We start from the raw sequence: 19,695 nt of genomic DNA on the forward strand, positions 1-19,695 counted from the left end.
AGGAAGAGGAAACACACACAGAGCCTTGATAAATGGCCATAGCCTGGTGTTTATGTCATCTCAGAGTCAAGGCAGAATCGTAAGCCTTGAAAGCTCTCTTGCTTTTTCTGTGTTTGGGAGTGACTATTTCTCAGACTGCACTAGCCCGAGTAGAGATGCTTACCTGATTTTTCTTTATTAACAGCTGCACAGTCTGGAGGTTGTGGCCATGATCTGTGGAAGTTGCCAAAGGCATCCTCTCGCCAACCCACAACTAGAGAGAAATTTTAAGTGGTTAGGACCATGCAGAGGAACATGTATATGTTCCAAGGGTAGCAAGGATGGCAGAGGCCATCTCCCTTCAAAGGGGCCTGCCAAGGGACACACACCCTTCTTGGACATGTGGTGAGAGTTAAGTCTTCCAAACTTCACTTCATCCTCAATGTAAGAGTAATTGTGAGTCTCCCTGGTTATTTTTAAAAGCACTGTTCTAAGAGGAATTAAAATCTTGGAGTATCTTTAGAAAATCAAGGAGAATACTTTGTGTAGGAGAGGAAGAATCCCTAGAACATACACAGCGTGGGCTGCAAGAGCTCACAGATGTGGCCCAAGGTAAGCACCAAAGAGTAGTGAGAACATGGGCTTTGGGACAGACAAGGCTGTTGTGGAGAAGCCTCTAGTGCAGCGAGGGTCTACTCACGATCTCATCCTCCACATCCCGGTTGAACTGATGGATCTCTTTGGAGGCCAGCAGGTTATGCTTCCTTTCGTTCAAGGGTTCCAGCAGCTCCATAAACTTGGTCTGTACAGTGAGACGCTTGCTGTCCACCTCATCAGTGCTTTTCCCCTCCTGACTCAATGCCTGGGCTTGGCTCTGGAGCTCCTCGATCTCCTTCTTCCGCACCTCCATCTGATTTTCCAGCATCTGAAGGTTTAAGACAGAGAGACCTTCACATCAGAGCCAGGAGAAACACAGCTGGTCCTCCTATGAAATGTTTGTTTTGGGCACTGGTCCAAGTGGAATATTGAAAAATATAAACTTACATAGTAGAAAACCTAAGAAATGGTTCATATATCAATTAAGTGACCAACTCATACTCCAACTTCTCAGATAATGTTCAGAATATCCCTTCCTAGGACTTTAAAGCTTATAGTAACGTTTAAATTTATTTAGGAATTTGGGGAAGGAATGACAGGGGAGATGAAATTAATTATGGGAAAGGATAGTTTCATCATCAGAAAGGACTAAATGTCTTGAGGTTCCAGTTATAATATTATAATATTATCTTCTTCCATTTCTCTAATCAGAAAACTGACACATACTAATTGTTGACTTAAACAAAGAAAATGGACAAAAGTGAAAGCAGAGGTGTCTGCCTCAGGAACTATGACACCCATATATGGACAGTTTAGAGACAAGGGATCCACACCTAGGAATGGACTGAAATCCCTGGTCCCCAAAGCCTCCAGAGGCCAAGGAGATAAACAGCTATGACTAAAAGCTACCTTTGGAAAAAAAAATACCTTTATGCAGTCATCGAAGGGTCAATTAATCAACCACTTAGCAAAAGGCTGACTACTACTCTGGATGAAGAAGCCAGCCTCAGTAGTTGGCCATAACTATCTTGTGACTGTTCATTTATCTATTTTAATGAAACTGCTGGGCATAGAACTCATACATGCTGTAAAGCCAGTCAGAGAAGCCAGTGGAAGATCTTGCCACTAACTGCTTTCTTAACCTCAATGCAACTTTTTCCCATTAATTTAAGGTAAATTCATTTGTCCTCAGGGCCTTCTATTGTAATGTAAAAAACTTGAGATTTGTTTTATTACCTATAAAGTACCTTGAACAAAAACTGTCATATATCCAGATATTATCCAGCAAAGAATGAAAATATGGTTATTTTCATTCACATAATATTCAGAATGAACTGAATATTTGCTTGACTATTAAATGTAGACAACATCAATCAAATAAGATTTTTAAAAGAGTGTTCCCATGTATAGACACCTAGCACTTCTACCAACACTGTGTCATTTCTATTGATTCTGGAAACTCCCCAGAATGCTATTAGAGCAAGCACTGCTGGTATAAAAATCCCTTCAACCTAGTAGTAGAAGGCTGAAAACATGGAGGGCAAGTAAGACTGATAAGAACAAGACTGTAAAACAGTTGCAGGCCTAGGTATGTGGCTGCCTTATCCACTTGCCTGTTGTTTTTTCAGCAGGATATTGACGCTGGTAAGGTCTTTGCCATAGTCATCAGATTGAATCTGACTCTCCAGGCCATGAAGCCATTTATCTAGATCTGCACAGCTCTGGGTGAAAAGTTCAGCCTTGTTTGCATCAAAGAGCCGCTGGGCCTTGGTCTGAGTGGTGGATTCAAGGACTTCCCACATTTTATGTAAACCAGTGAGTTTCTCCTTCACCACAGCTTCAGTCTCAGGCTTTTCTGATATGAGCTGCATTCCTGCCTGGAAAACATAAACCAGCATGGTTATAAATAAATATAGTTAGCTAGAAAGTAAATGTCACTGTGAAAAACAAACCAAAGAGACACGTGATCTTTGATCTACCCATTCATTCAACACTCATACACACACTCATTCTGTCTTTCCACATGAAGTTACTGCTCAATAAAATCAACAATGGCTTCCTTCCACATACCACATAGGTTTTGTGGGAGCTGAGCAACATGTAGTGCATGCTGAAATAATTTCAACTGTGCCGATAAGACATTTAATGTTAACAACTTAAGACTCAATCCCCTCCACTCCATGCTCAAAATATCACACACATTATTTTAACCCTAAAAAGAGAATGACACAGTATAAAAGTTTGAAGGGAGAGAAAGGAAGATGGGAAACTCACACTGCTCAGTTAAGACACACAGAATCTCCCTATGCAGAAAATATCCACTGTGGCAATTAACATAGTGCCTGATTTTTAGTAGTTACAGAAGCAAAATAGGGAAAATTCCATGCAACTGTACCTGATAACTGGTCACAGTACAAAACAACAAAATGATCAAGACAATGGGTACTACACAGGGTTCACAGTTCATCAGCAGCAGCAGATGAGATGCACAATAGAGACTAAATGCCTAGTATTTGCTAGAGGAGAAATCAAGCATTTTGTACCACCTGGCTGTTTTCCCCCCTCAAGTGTAAGAGGGACTGCCACATGCTGCATAACTTGTAAATGATCAGTTAGAACTCAAATATGCTGGAAAAGGTTCTAAATGAAATGGAGTGTGCTTCCTCCCAATTATTCTTCTCACCACAGCCACAATGTGGAAATGGCTTAACTTACCTTCTCAATCTTGTCAAGCCATTCTTTGTTGGATGCAAGTTCTGCCATGAAGGCTTGATGTTTTAGCCATTTACTGTGCAGATTCCTGGCTTCATCATAGGACATGTCCTGGGCTGTAAGCATCTTTTCATTGATCCAGAGGGACAGCTAGGGAAAACATCAGGAAGGTTTCAGAGACCGTAATCATAGGCATCAGCCTTCTTTGCTGCCTGGAGAGGGTTGTGTTTCTGTCATAGTGTGCATATTGCATTTTTCCATGTCAACAGCCAATCAAATATTCAACATCACACCTCCTATCTGTCATGATAGGCATCATTATCAGGCATTTGTACCTGTTCTAAACTGTCCATCTAATATTAAATCCAGAAGTATAAAACCCCTGAGCTGGCTTTCAAATTGTCTGGCAACAAGCTTTCCCCCAAAGGCTTGGGTTTACAATTCTGCTCTAACCACTCTGAATCACAGCTTTTTTTCTCTTCTGAATACCTTATCAGCTATACCATGTTCGTCATGATTGACTGTCTTTTATTTCATTTGGCCATCTCATTCTTTTAGTTCTTTCTATGAGAACTAAAAACAAAACACTAGCCTACTACTTACCCACCCACCCTGCTTCATCAGTGCATGTGTGGAAATGCCAAAAAACATGAGGGACTTGCTCACTGTAGGGCTAAGGTAATAGTGATGCCCCGTTTCCTTCATATCTGAGTCACCTTCACCTCTTCTATAGCCTCTAGTTCACTAAAGAACTTTTATTCAGACAAAGAACACTCCAAAGGACTTGATTCTGAGAACCAGCATGTCAACTTGGAATAGAGCCTTTGAAATCCATGCAAAGCTGTCAGCCACTAGCAAACTGAAGGGCATTCTTAGGAGGTTTAAATATACCAGGCTCCAATTCACATCTCCTGCTGCCAATTCAGTCCCTGCTCCTTATTGCCTGCTGACAAATGACCAGGACAGAGCCCTGACTTCTACCCCATTCAGAGCCTCAATTTAGGGAATACTCTCCCTATTTTGTTTTATCAGGTAGGAGATCACAAAGAAACATGGAGTCACTCAGATAAGCAGTAAGTGTCTTCAGAACCATGTCCCTTCTCCTGGGAGACTGTGAGAAGCCCACTTTTACGCCAGTATCTGTTAAATGTTTATACACGAACATCTTCATTTACCTCCCAAGGTCTAGAAATGATGCATAAAACCAACAGAAACCCTTATGGAATCATCGTGCCCAAGGCCACTTGTTCTCACTCTGGCCACTGCTGGGAAAGACTTCCCCATAAATTCACTGCAATACCAGAAGGTCTATTCTTTAGAAATGTCATGGAGGGCAAGGCTGGCCATAGGGAACCCTCCTGGCCAGTGACAGTGGGTAAACTCAGGCACTGGCCCTACCTTTCTCAGGCTATTCACCTTGAAGGAGAACTGCAGGGGGCAAGGTTCAAAGTAAAAGGAAGCAAGACCTCTGATGTCATTCTATTGAAGGAAAAACTAGTAAACCTCACAAAGTCCTCTGTAATCAGATCATCGATCTGTCACACAACAAAGACACTAAATTTCTCACTTTAATTACCTGTTTGCCAGTTATGTTAGTGGCTAAAATCTGAAATACCATGGTCATTCAATCTAAGATGGAAAAAGGATAAAAGGAATAACATAGAGAGATTTCACACAATAGAAGGCATTTATTTATTCAAAGTGCTAAGAACATTCACATATTTTCGCTATTCATAACCACCTACCCAAGAGAGATTAAGAGAGGGAGGGAGGGAGAGTGAGCGTGTGCGCACTACATAAAATCAGAGGCTTATAAACAAATCTGCTCTTTGCTGAACACATCATCCTACAGATAAAACATCGTGCGATACAGCACAATGCAATGGGTCTATGGAACTTGCCAGTTCATCAGCCCTTCATCAGCCCTCAGGATCCAGAGCCACAGTCAGTATTTGTGGACATTTACAAAGGTCATTTAAGAATATACTCATTCTCTGCAGGGGAAAAAAACAAAACAAAACTGTGCAGATTGGAAAAAGATATAAGAAAAATGCATTAATCATTGATTTAAGCCAAAAATAAAGCACTACACTCACATCTCTGTGCCAGACACATCTAGCTATGCTCTCCTCCCCCAAAATCATCAGTTTCAGAAAACAGGAGGTGCTCATGGTGTGAGAGAATAAAATAAGAAAGCAATAACCTTGTAAATCAGTCATCCATTTTTTTTTTAGGACATCTCACTAAAATAACACTACAAAATTAAGTTGCTCTTTGCATCCCCATCTGTAAATGGGAACAAAGGCATGGGTCCCTACTCACTCTCACTGCAGCACAAGTGCAACAGCTGCCCCTGTTCAGACGGTGTTCATGGGGGCTCACAATCCATGCCTCTTCCAGCCAAGGCACCCAGGAGGAAGAGTCAAACCTCTGAATTCCCAGGATCTCAAACAACACCAACAGCCAGGAATGTCATTAAAATCTGACCTCTGGGTGCTATGTCAAATAACTTATGTCAGCATAATAGGTAGGTTTTCAAATGTAGGGCCTATCTATACAAACTCCACTCTCGGAGATTCTGGCTCAAAAAGGACATGTTTTATTGAGGATGAATGATGGAAAGTTTAGTCGGAGTAATATATATCACCGCTTTGTTATTTCTCTACCAAGGGTTTTGAAGTTCCCAAAGCCGAGCCTGCAACTACCTCATCCAACTGACTCCCTCCACTAAAGGGCCAACTAGTGCTTAGTGCAGCATACCATGCACTTTTTACAGCTCACTTCAGACTTTATATGCGGGCACGGGACATCCCACATTACCAGCAGATATCAGGGTTGTATTAAATTTTAAGGAGGCTCATGAAGAGACAGGCAGACCACAGGAGATCTGTAAATTAGCTCCCAGACACAAAAAAGCACAGCCCAAACTTTCTGGCATACTTTGGGAAGAAGCCAGGCAGGACTCAGTGCCCGCATGCATGCCCCATAGTTATCATCTCTGGAATTCTACAGAGGAGAGTGTTAAGGAATGAACATTTGTAACCAAAGATCCTAACTGACACCAAGTAGAAACAAAGATCTAAAGACCTACTGACCATTTCCCATGATTGCACTGGGAAGAACTATCAATTTATCTGCTAACTTTTCCCACATATTTCTATTTATGAATCTGTAACCTATGTGGGTGGGAAATGGAAGACTGGAAATTTCAAATACAAACAGGTTTCATCTACTCATTCTTGGGCATTATCTTCTCAAATTTAGCCTGGGTTTTAGCAGAGTTAGGTGAATGAATTTCATCTTACTAACTTGCATTTCAAAGCAGAAACAAGGATCCCACTGATCTCTCCTCCTCTAAAGGAACATGGCCTCTAAGTGACAGCTCGTAGGTTAAAATGCATCACTGATGGTGCTTCAAGAGAAAAATCAGGGTGATACAGGGAATGGCAATCTGTGGAGGGCACTGCTCAGCCAGTCTGCAAAGTGCTCTGTCCCTCTGTCTCCCTCCATGTGAAGGCCTCACTGGAGCTCACTGAGCACACCAGGCATGCTCCACAGCTCACTTCTGATTCCACTGCTCTCCTCTAGGCCATCGTGGGACATAAGTGTTTCCTTAAGTGAGCATGCTATTCACATGCATTATTCATGCTCACATGGCACTGAGAAGAACTCCTGTCTTGAGCCTACCTGCTCCAGTTAAATCCCCCAGAAATGTGGTGGATAAGCTGACAGATCCTAAGCTACATAGTTTAGGAACTTTCCTTCTTAAGGTTTAGCAGTTATAGCATATTACAATTAGCACTTCAATGGACATAAAGGATGACTTCTGTCACAAAAGATCTAATATAGCCATCATTAGAGCTGTATTTCTTTCAGCACACAAACACACATTTGCATGCAAAGTATTGTGAGCTATATTCTCAGCACATGTCCTGATCTTGCTCCCACCCCTTTATCCTCAAGGTCTTTTCATGTAGATGTTCCTTATGCTAAATACCCTTAAAGGGTATTTAGTCTATTAAACTAGAGAGAAGTGTTTACTGTTCTTTAGCTGACAGACAAGCATGATGTGCTCATGAGCTCACACCTGTGGAGTCAGCTAGACGCTTTTCTCCAACCAGCCTGCAGAGAGACTACATTTTTCTGGCCAACTTTAGTTTTCAAAGTTTGTTTAGGCATGTATCATGGGAGCATAAAATAGTAGGAGAATCATCAGAGTAATATCACATGTTAAAACTTGGTGATGGAAATCAGGATTACTCCTCTTGGTATGTTAGACACATATCTAAGGAGTCTAAAAGATGAATACTTTAGGAACACAAATCCAGTAAGAAATCTAATTTGTAGCTTTTAAATCTTTGCTTTTTACTTGGAAGCCAACTTCAGTTCCCATCAGTTTTTTCCTCCATACCATTTAAATGTACACCTTGTTTTAAAGAGTTAACACCTACACAAAATGATGAAATGCTTTCAGGTTATGTCACTGACCAATAAAACCAACAATGATGGTTAAGGCTCCATGTCTATGTGGTCTGATATAGTAGCCACTGATCACATTTGACAACTAAGCACTTGAAGTATAGCTGATGGAAGTATGTTCTTAATTTTGACTAAAAGAGCCACATATGACTGGTGGCTACTATAATGGGCAAAGTAGTCCTATAATATTCTAGATTACAAAAATCTAGTTCCTCTACACATCATCCTACAGATAGTTTATAGTTTGGAAACTAAAGTGCCATATCTTTCCACCTACAAATGAAACGGGTGATAGGAATTTCTAGCCTCATTCATCAAGGAGATTTTGATTAAACGTTAGTTGGCTATTGAACACCTGGAAAGGAGGGACTAAAAATCAACATACCTCTTGACAATCTTGCAGGAATTTCTGAAGATCCCTGTTGTCCTTTAATCTCATCAGGAGTTCACTGGCTGCCTCACGATTCTTCCTATGTCTGTTAAAATAATAACAAAAATAATCTTTTAAAAAGAAATACAGAATCTATAAGCCAGTTTCTTTCCAGGGTTTCTATATATGCTGAAAAGAGTTTGTTTACGGTTCTCAAGTATGTGGAGGCAAGATGAAAAGAGAGTTTAGCATTCTTCCAAAGAGTAAGCCATGGTGTAAGGGAGACCAAACATCTCTCCAAGCTATACCAAAGGCCAATGATCTGCATTAATTTGGTGCTTTCTAATCCACTACTAGGGAAAAAAAATTTTGAGCATGCAATGTGCACAAGTTCCCATTTCAGTCACTGTGGGAGAATCTGAAACTCATCTTCAAGAAACTCCTGCCTGGATGACACAAACAAGGTTAAGAAAATATATATAATCATGAAATTGGCTTGTAACAAATGTTTCCTGACAGATTTCCATTTTGAGAAAACTTTTAACAAAAATAATAATAATTTAAAAAAACAGGAATGAAATTTTTTTTAGACCTGTGAGATTATATATTTCCTCAACCCCACTTTTAATAGATTAGGGTAACTATGGTTTAAAAAAGTTAAAGCACAAAACCTTTTGACAAAAGACCTGTAAGATTTGGAGGCTGCTAAACTCAATGAACAATAAGGGAAAGGAGGTGCTTTCTCCCCAGTCTGAATACTACACTTGCTGGAAAATTCCTTTAAGCACAAGTGGCATAGATCCCCCAAACTGTGAAGAATAGCAACAAGAATGCAGGCGCAAAGACTGAGACCCTAAGGGCGGGGGGCAGCTTTCCGACCCCGAGGATCAAGAAGCACCGCCACCAACATGCTCGCCTGGCATTCCCACGTAACCTGCCCAAGAGTGCTAGTTTACATGCAGGGTATTGGGGGGGGGGGGAGGAATAGTACAAACAGGGAGGGACAATTGGCTTTTCATTCTGATTGTCAAATCAGTTGCTTGCTGCATGTGTCTGGAGGGGTAAGGACCATCCCCATCCCAATAGCCCCTAAGGCAGGAGCAAGGAAGAGCCCCTCAGGGAACACATGCTGCTGACTGACTTTGAAGACATCTTCCCAGGAGAAGAAAATATAGTGGTTTCAAGTGTCATACAGGCCCTTGGCAAGTGCTGATGAAACAAATAACAGTAGTGGCACTGCAGTCATCAACTGCTGGGTGAACCAGACGAAAAAGTCTCCTGCTATGTGTTCTACAGTTGCTAGAGGCTGCAGAACTGCAGGAGTATTATAAATGGTCATGTATATGTTAGATACACACACACAAAAATCCTTTTGTGTAAGCTGAAAGGGGTACCATAGCTTTAGGAAAGGTAATCTTAACATGCCCATGCCCTTTATAGAAAATGTAAGCATGGAAAAACACTTATTATAATAATGCTAACTGAAAAGAACATGTACATACCATATGCTGTAAAACTCCAAGGCATAGATTAAGGGTGGTAGTTCCCTCTCAAAATTTTAGACACTTGTTGGATTTTTTAATTTACTGCCTCTCTGGGGGAGTTTAAGCAAATAAAGCAAATCTTCAGAAGGGAGGTAATCTGTGTTGGAGCTAGTGACCAAATGCAGGATCCCACTTTTGATTTTTATGTCAAAGGCCTTGAATAAGAGATTCCATTTCCTTCGGCATGACAACTCACACAAGTACTACAGTGGCAAGAAAGACTCACAAAACACTGGCATTCCCACAGGACATGAACCCTTGACACTCGTGGAAATAATGGGAACAAAAACAACTTTGGACTCTGTTTAAAACATTCCTTAAGGGAGAAATACAACTAGACAGAATCTGAACATATTTCTCAGATATACATTCAAGTCTCACGCATGCTCAGCAGATTTCTCTGCTCAGGAATTTTTCTCTTATAAGACCAGGACTATAGGGGCTGGGATTATGGCTCAGTGGTAGAGACACTAGGTTTGATCCTCAGCACCACATAAAATGAATAAATAAAATAAAGGTATTATTCTCCACCTACAACTAAAAAAGAATTAAAAACAAAACAACTACAACAAAAAACCCCAGCAAACAAGACTATTAAAAAGGGGAAAAGGAGGCTGGTAACTTAAAGAGTCCAAATGACACTACTCCGGTGTCAGGTGTGCTGATGGCCTTTGCATGGTGTGTTCTGAGGGGTCAAACAGCAATGAAGGCAGCTGAGGCTGTTGCTGTGGCTGTCTCAGAGTAACACTGGAAAGAAGTGAGTGTGGCTGAACAAGTTCCCAGCAGCAAATGATGACCCTCATGGGAAGGAAGACCTAGAAATCCTCTCAAAGTTGGGTCATGGATTCCATTACCAGGAGGATCCAAGAAGGACCTTCTAAAACATGGCTGTAGTTTCCACAGTCCTAAGAGTGCTCTCGGAGCAAGGTTCTCTGGCTTTATTTCCATTTCTCACTTCCTGCCCCCATAATAAGACTCAGAGCTCCCTTATGACATGAAGCACACAAAGCAGATGCTGTGTATAACTCAGCTTTCTCTGAAGAGTAAAGAATCTCAGATGCCAGAGTCAAATAGTTTGGTAATTGTGGGCATTTTTTTCCCTTTTTAAGATAAGACTGTGCTTTATGAAGCTGGATATAAGTCTTGTCTCTACTAGGACTGTACTGTGGCTGAAATTTTCCATTTAGCTAAGAGGATCCTTTTCCAGTTTACAGGCAGGCTGTTGGGGAGCAGGATGGTTTCCACCCAGTCTCAGACACTCTGAAGACCACATACATGTGCCCCACCCACGTAGGTTAGGGCCAGTCTTTTGTTGTGGTACTTTGCTCAACTAACTAACTCTGTAACACTTTATACCTATAAGAACAACTTTACTACAGCATCAGACTGTTTCTGGATAAGAGAATTAGCTCTAAGGTCATTTAGGATATTTAGTTGGACTATGCACCTACAACACCTGGAACTCACATCTTTGTATTTTTTTGTAATAGACAAAAATCCTCTAGGGTTAGTTCGAATCTTGAGGCCTCTGTGGATATTAAAATGAAACTAGAATTCAGTTAAGGTAAGAAATTGTAATTACAGAGGGAAAATCAATGGAAAGCCCCTCTACTTGCATCTTTCTCATGTTTATCGATAATACAGGATCCTCTTTCCATTTTTTTTTTTTTTTTAATTGAGAAGTCTTAAGGAAGTTCTGGAACTTCAGGAGCCTAGGCTCTCAGTCAAGGGCAAAAGTAAGGGTAAGCCACAAGGGAAGACTGCTAATGCTCTCTTGAACCCAGGAGGCACAGGTCTTGACGGCCCCCACCTGTTCCCAATATGCCTGTGCAGCTGCAGCACTGGGGGACACATAAATAAACCCAGGAAGTAGCACTGCAGCTGCACTTCTGTCTGAATGTATGTGTCTAAGGGCCAACCCTGGCTTGAGGAAACCAACTGTGTGCATCTATCAGTGAGGAAACAAGAGGTACCACATTTATAAAACAATGACGGAATTAACATTAAGAAAAAGTAAAATTGTTTTTCTCTCAGTTAAGAATAGCTCAATTCTAGCTTCTTACACTCATTTAAGAAGGCTTTGGGGCTGGGTATATAGCTCAGTTAATAGGGTGCTTGCCTTGCATGCACAAAGCCCTGGGTTCAATCCCCAGCACCACAAAAACAAACAAACAAACAAACAAACAAACAACAACAACAAAAAAAAAAACAAGAGGAAAGTTTTAGTGGAGGAATTGCTTTATTTATTGTAGCTGTTTTAAAATAAAAAATATAAAATTATAATTAATAAAAGTTATATCTTATTCTATAGTCACTCTTAAAATGTAAGGCTTAGGTTCTCAATTGGTACAGAGACCAGAAATACTAATTCTAGGAGCTCAAAATGTATGGGACTTGCCTTTCTTCCTCACATCTTATTTTAAGATGACATGGCCCAGAGTCCTAGGAGACCCTTTCAGATGTGGTAAGCAAGAGAACACTTTTCCCTCCTGAACTGAACACCAAAGCCACAGAAGTCTTGATGTCAGTCTCAAATAAACCCTTGAATTTGGCCTAAACTGGGACATGAGGGTTGGCTGGAACACAGGAGAGTGACTAATCCAGATGGGCCAGTCTAGGACTGAACTGGATGGCTCAGAACCAGCCTGTACTGATACATCCAAATTTTGATCTGGGTAGGGTGAGAGTTAGGATTAGACAAACAGGGGTCAAATGGAGTACACTGGCTTTTAAGACAGGGAGGAAATCTTTCAGAAAAGAAAAAAAATAATGCAAATGAAAAAAGAGCACCCAATCCTAGAGATGTCCTGACCAAAGAGAATGGCCTCTTCTCTCATCAAGAAAAAGATCCTATTACACCATTATCCAAACCCATTTTAAGGAACGCGAGATAATGTTCCTCTGTGGCCCTGCCAGATACTCAGCACAAGCAAACCTCACCCTCACTTCCTTTCTCCTGACTGGCATCAGACAAGTCTTGCATGGATAAAGGTGACTGTGGCCTATGCTGGGAAAAGTCTGGTTCTCGTCGGGTAACAATCAGTGTGTCAGCTCTTGAAGAGCATGACTTAACCTGACCATGACTCTACACTATAGCTCTGTCAGACTTTTGGCTGAGATTAGCTTGGCTTCTTAGGCTTATCTTTTGTAGACACCTGTATGTGTTTTAGAAGAACCACATTCAGAGGCAGTTATGTGCTGTATGGGTAGATGAAATTTTGCTAGGTGGCTATATTCGGCCCACTGGGAAACTTATATCCACAGCCCAAAGACTCTTGGCCACTGATCCATAGCTCAGGAGTCCCATGATGTAAGATTCCCTTTAGAATCTCAGAAAACTGTACCTGTCATCAATAGAGTCCACTTTCTCCTGGATGCGATCTGAGTTGATGTTCCCATCGCTCACCAGCCTCCGGCCCGTCTCCACAACAGCATTGATCTTCTCCTCATTGGCATCCATGGTGGTCATGAAGTCCTCTTGTTTTTTAATAGCTGCTTCAGCACCTTCCAGGGTGGTGGGCATTTCAGTATGAGCCAAAACATACTCCTTATTTTAAAAGAGAAAAAAAAAATCATGGCAGGATGACATATTAATGAAAGACCTCTTCTTTCTATGTTCCAAATTTCCATGTACCACATTGCAAAGCTCTTGCTTCATTGGACTTAAATGCAATAATTTACTGAGTCAAATAAAATTAAATGTTGGGAGGCAAAAAATCCCAGTGGTATACCATAAGTAACCAAATTCCCTAGGTGGTTCAATGTGCTACATTTATTTCCCCCCCAAAGTAAGGAAAGTAACCAAAGCTCCTTGAGCTAGCAATCAGGGTCCTCAACTCATCGAGGCAACTGCAGCATTCTCTTTATTCTCTCTTGGAAGAGAGATCTACAGCCCTGATACTGGTGACCATCCTCAGTTGTTTTTCATTCTCTAATCGCTGTCTTGTGTCCTTGGGTGAAGTCCTTGATTCTTCTAGATTAAGAAAGAGCCCTTCAGTTAAAAAAAAAAAAAATGAAAAATAAAACAAGCCTCACTGAACTCTTTAAATTACACTAACACTTTGCAGAATGCTACCAATTCAATGAGATACTTTGAGGACATACCCTAAGAGATCTCTTAGGGACATACTCTAAGAGATACCCTAAGACTGTACCTGAAATGGAACCATACTTAACAAGGAAAGACAGCGTCCTTCAGAAATCTTAAGTCCTGTACTATACACTGGGATGGATTTCAATCTCATAATATTTTCTAGTCAGGGAAAATCTATCTCTAAATTAGCTATCTAATTTCATACAGGTGTGGCTTAAACCAGATGCCCTGCCAAAAGGTTTCAGAGGGCAGCCAGGACCTGCCCTAATAGGACGGAAGCAGAGGCTATGGTGATTGTTACCTGGTTGTTAAGAAAGGCTTCAGCTTGCTTCGTGTCCCTAAGGAACTGCTGATAGGCATGTGACTGAGAGAGGAGATTCTGCCTGTTCTCCCACATTTTGTGGAGCTCATTCCATCCAGTGTCCAAGGCCTGTAGCCGCTGCCGGAGAAACATGTACTGGGCATCCGTCTGACCCTGGGTGACCATCTCACCCATGTCCCTCATCTTCTGGTAGTCCTCTTCGTAGTTGTCAATTTCATTTTTGATGTTTTCATGCTGCGTGAGAAGCTTCTCTGCCTCTGTCAGGGTGTTGGGCATGTCCTCCGAGGCAATGGCCGTCTGTGTCCTGGAGAGCCAGGACTGGAAGTCGTCCAAGTCCCGCAGGAACTGTTGCAGCTTACTAGCCTCTCCCAGGGAGGCCTCTCTGTTCTTCAGGGTGGTCTTCATCTCCTCCCACACATCGCTGATCTCAGCCAGCCGGGACAGGATGGCCTGAGCCTGGTCAGGGTGCTCAGACTCTAGCTTCTCTGCTTCCTTCTGTAGGTCGCTCAGCTTTGCCTCAATGGCTACCAGATCCCGCTCCATGCCAGTCAGCTTGCGCTGCAAGGCCATGACGCCAGCCAGATCGTTGCCCAGGTCCTGGGTAGACTCAATAACTTTGGTCTTTTCCCGAATCCAGGATTTGGTTTCATTGCACTCAAGGTGGTAGTTCTGGATGCTTAGGGCAGAGAGAAGAGCATCCTTCTTCCTATCCACTAGTTCTCTGAACTGACTCCACCTGTGAGTACAGGGACATTAGAAAGTAGCATGAAAAAAGGAGACTGAATTGATTGGTGGCTAGATACTGAAATGACCAGTGCTAGATAGAGTTCCATGTTTTCCCCTTTACTTTCACTTTGACTACCTGCTTTTTGGAAAGTCATGGTACTCAGTAAATGGACACCAAATACGATGAAAGTGATTCTGGGATACAATATTAATCTGCAAAAAGCTTGACACAAAGAGATGTGTAACAAGCTCCAATACTAGCAGTTACAACACATCTGTCCCACAGAGTCCCTTAATTCAGATCTGCTGTACACATTCTAAACATCTCAAAATGTTCCTAAGGGACATTTCCCAAACCCAAAGGCACATGCCAACCTTCAGAACCATGGCCAGCAGTCCACTACAACCTACTCAAACATATTGAGTCAACAGAAAGACCAGAACAAAGTCTATTCTGACAATCAGGACTTTCATGGCAAATTTCATGAGAATCTTATTCCAGAAATCATTTAATGAGGTACAGACAGCACAAGTACCACTATGCTGCCTTACACCACACTAGGTGTAATCCAAACCCAAGTCCTGACCTCTATGTGGGGAGGGGCAGGTGCCAGGCTGACTTCACTTATCCTCCTGCCTAAAATGATGTCACCCCACCTGAGAATCACTTCTTGGATGAGGACATGTCAGATGCCAATGTCATGACATCACTGCTGTGATGGTGATGACCCTGCGCAAGAAGTTCCTGACAGTGAAGCTCAACCAGTGACCTTACCCTCCCTAACTCCAAACACTGGCCCACTGCTGGACGCTTGCTCACCTCGTGTTGAGCTTGTCCTGCTGGGCTTTGATCTCCTTCTCACTGGGGTGGCCACTGTGCATCAGCTGGCGTGCAATCTGGTTCACCACGGCAACCCGGGAGGCCTGGTTGTTCATTTCTGGTTCTAGGCTCTCAAATCTGAAAATGCGATTCAATAGAATGGTCAACTCCATGACTACTAGAGGTCACAAGGGAGTATGCCAGCACCCCCTGCACCCAGGCAGCGACCTCGCTCACCTGTGTTGGATGACCTCCAGGTCTTCCAGCTTCTCTGGGATCTGCATGTTGTTGAGCCACTGCTCCTTCTCATCAATCCAGAGCTCACAGGCGTCAGCCTCGCTGAACATCTTGTACAGGGCCAGGGTATCTTGCAGTGCTTGCTTCCTCAATCTTGTCAGCTCTGCCACCTCCTTGTACCGCTCCTCAATGCCTGACAGCCTGCCCCTCACATCTGGAGATTCGGCATGCTCCTGTGGGAGGGCACTGGCTTGCTCGTGCAGCGAGTCGATGGTGGGCCTGTAATTGGTGATCTCTTCTGCCACATCCTTGTGTTTTTTGACCAAAGACTGTGTGGAGTACTCATCATGGCCCACGTCGCTGCTGGAGACAATCTTGAGGATGTCCAGCATCCAGGCATCGATGTCATCAGCATCTGCCTGGAACTGGTGCAGCAGCGAGGCCTCTTCCAGGCGCTTCTTCCGAACGGCTGAGAGCTGTTCCAGGTTGGCCCACTGCTCCCGAATGTAAGTGATCCTTTCACGGATCTTTTCTGATCCAAAGTGCTCCTCTGTGATCATGTCTTCACCTTCCTTGATAGCCTGCTCAAAGTGGCCACTACGGCCACTCATCTCATCCTCAAACGCCCGGTGCTTGCTGAGCAGGCGCATGACACTGGTAAGGTCCTTCCCATAATCGTCAGACGACAGAATCTTCTCCTTTTCTCGTATCCAGCCTTCTTCTTCTGCCATTTCCCAGAAGAACTTCCAGAGGCGACGGGACTCTTCGAGACGGGCCCGACGCTCAGCCGCCAGCTGGCAAAGCTCTTGATAGCAGAATTCCATGTGGGCCACACGGTCTCGGATCACCTGGGGGTCACAGGGCTTGTAGCCTGTTTCACACCAAGGAAGGAATATGGGTGTTTGATAGCTTACCCTGGGTTTCTGCTCATTTTCAGGCAGTAAGCTATGCCCCATGTTTTAACTGTTGATTACCAGTTCAATGCTAAGGGCAGGACTGTGTGAGTAAGCAATGGAGCCCCTTCTGGGTGCTTGACTGGAACAGGAGTGTGGACAATGATACACATTGTTCTTTTGACCCAACTATGGACAAACTGACCATTTAGGTACAAGAAAGCATACGAAACATATGAAAGAAGGCAGTAGCACTTAGTTTTTTTTAGAAACATAAAAGCAGCAAAGGCAAATCTTTCTAAACATCCTCTAAACAGAAGATGTGACCAGGTGTGAAATCAGGCACTATGGGGGCAGCCACACCAGGTTGTTGGTGCACATCAGTACTTTGTGTGGTCTGGCAATTTCACTGCCAAATGTCAAGCCACTCAAAACCAAGCAACATTTGAGTATTTAAGGAAAAAATACTTAATTCAGAAAAATGAGACAGAGTTAAAGCATTCAGAAGGTCACTGCACTGCACCTCATGACAAGATGAGAACAAACCCACCAAGAACCTACAACAGTACAGTAACTTCAAAGTTCCATTGCCATATACAACTTGTGTACTCCTATAAATACATGTCTCTGGTATCTAGGAGATGTGTGGACAGGTCCATTCTTACCTTCCCCATCTGTTGCAAACTTCTGGGCGGAGGCATTGACGCCTCTCACACGCTCTGCCTGGATTCCAATGTCAGCTTCAACTAGAGCATGTTTCTGTAACAGGTCTTCCACACCAAGCAAGTGTTTACCATAGTCCTGAGACAATAATAGCACCTGGGCACAAGAGGCAACAGAGAAGAAATTATTAATAACCCTGACTTCAGCATCACATCATCTTTGGCAAGCAGAGAGCCAGCAACCAAGTCATAGCTTCCCTTTGGCTCGCCATGGACCCCCAAATTTAGGGGAAGATGATGGTGAACAAACCAAGCTCAAGCACAGTGAACCCAAAAGCCAGCATCAAGAGAGACATAATAAGACATAATAAGCCAATCTTTTCTTCCATCTACCTTGGAAGAAAAGAGGCAAGACCCACACCAGGCACAGACAGAGAGAGGGGTGGGGACCTGTACGGAGGATTCTAAAATGTAAACTGAGACTTCAAGAGAGACAGTGCTACACCAACACTACTCCAGAAGGAAAAGACAGGGCTGGGATTATGGCTCAGTGGCAGAGCACTTGCCTCACATGTATAAGGCACTAATTTGATCCTCAGCACCAAATAAAAATGGAAGGAAGGAAGGAAGGAAGGAAGGAAGGAAGGAAGGGAGGGAGGGAGGGAGGAAGGAGTTGTGTACATCAAAACTAAAAAAATATATTTAAAAAAAGAAGGAAAAGATAAAGGTAACAGATTTGTTCACATCAGAGTTTAAAGAAATCTCTTATAAAAGTTGTTGACCCCTTGAGTAAATGAGTCTCCTACCCGAAGAGCTTACTGATATGTCTCCATGATATTCATACAATCAGTGGGAGAAGAATCTAGCAGAAAAGTTAACAAGTCACATCTTTAACCAAATAAGAAGAGTGGGCTCTGGTGGCTATCATGTTTGGTAGATCCCAAACAAGGTCTGAGGCTTAAATTTAAACCCTCTAGCATTTAATTTTGTTTCTTCCATCAATCAGCCAAAGTACTTTCCTTCACTTATCCTATATATTCTCATCCTCTCTCCAGATGGTATTTCTACTTTACATTTCTGAGGAAGTCTCTGACACAACCTGAAATTATGATATGTATTGTGATTTATGTAGCACCTCTTTTGCTACATTTTATGGACACTTCTATTTTAAGAGGTCAAGATAGACCATACCTGAGAGGAGAACATTATAAATATGGGATAATAGGTGGGGGAAAACTGATAGTATCAAGTGACCTTGCCCCTCTGCCAGAACAGTGCAAGAAGCAAGCAAGAGATGAGGGATGACATTCTAGGCGGCAATCTCCTGCATAAGGTCAAGTGTGGGAACACGGTGTGCTGAAAAAGGCTGCTTCACAGGACTTTTTAAAAACTGCTCTCCTTTTAGTCTGTCTACAAGGGTAAACGCCTCCCTGGTGGAGAACTGCTTGACATGGATGAGCATTCCGTGGCTTGAAGCAGAGGACACTAGTAAGCCATGAGACTTTGGCACAATGGCAGGTCTCTTAAATGGGTAGGGGAAAGCTTGGAACTCTCTGCTTAGATTTGTCACTAATAGAAGGAGACATACAAATCAGCATTAATAGTCATTACCACAGTTATGGTTTTAATCTGGAAAGCCCCCTAAAAGCTCCGTGTTGAAAGCATGGTCCTTAATGCTGCGAAGTGGGGCTTTTAGACAATGAATGGATCCTGAGGGCTCTGACTCAGTGATTACTCTACTGACAGCTGGAGGGACTATTGGGAGGTAGTTGGAATAAGTAGGTCACTGGGGGTGTGCCCTGGAAGAGCTTATCTTTTCCCTGGCCTGTCCCCCGCTTCCCTGGTCCCTTGCACTCACCCCTTCTCTTGGCTTCCTGTCTGCTATGAAGCCAGCAGCTTTCCTCAGTGAAAGCCCTTCCACCACGATATTCTGTTACCTTAGGTCCAGAGTAATGGAGCTGGCTGACCATGGACTGAAACTGTGAACCAAAATAAACCTTTCCTCCTGTAAGTTGTTATTATCAAGTACTTTGGTCACAGAGAAGAAAAGCTGATCAGCACAACCATCCAGTCCCATCTTACAACCTGTATATATATTACCACACTCCTACTTCACAATGACCAGATGAGGTACACAGTGAGAACGAGCTCCACTCATAGACAAAGGAAGTACAAAAGAGACTGGGCAACTCCAGCATTCACAATCTGAACTCCAGCTTCCTGGCCCATATTCTGTCCAAACTGTGCCCACATTACCTCCC

The 19,695-nt window shown here is 42.8% G+C and overlaps 1 protein-coding gene across 2 annotated transcripts in view; it reads right to left on the minus strand.

The window, feature by feature from the left end:
• Positions 1-19,695, minus strand: part of SPTBN1 (spectrin beta, non-erythrocytic 1) — a 198,402-nt gene that overhangs the window by 24,207 nt on the left and 154,500 nt on the right. For both annotated transcript variants that reach the window (XM_081265412.1, XM_081265413.1), the window contains exons 13-22: positions 17,438-17,591; positions 15,880-16,750; positions 15,643-15,780; positions 14,076-14,832; positions 13,026-13,228; positions 8,153-8,243; positions 3,292-3,438; positions 2,190-2,453; positions 680-904; positions 164-253 (exon numbers count right to left, since the gene is read on the minus strand). In XM_081265412.1, the coding sequence (XP_081121538.1) occupies positions 164-253; positions 680-904; positions 2,190-2,453; positions 3,292-3,438; positions 8,153-8,243; positions 13,026-13,228; positions 14,076-14,832; positions 15,643-15,780; positions 15,880-16,750; positions 17,438-17,591 (2,940 nt within the window). The remainder of the gene's footprint in view (positions 1-163; positions 254-679; positions 905-2,189; positions 2,454-3,291; positions 3,439-8,152; positions 8,244-13,025; positions 13,229-14,075; positions 14,833-15,642; positions 15,781-15,879; positions 16,751-17,437; positions 17,592-19,695) is intronic.

This window comes from Spermophilus citellus, assembly GCF_964194105.1.
Source record: "Spermophilus citellus genome assembly, chromosome: 13".
Classification (NCBI taxonomy): Eukaryota; Metazoa; Chordata; class Mammalia; order Rodentia; family Sciuridae; genus Spermophilus; species Spermophilus citellus.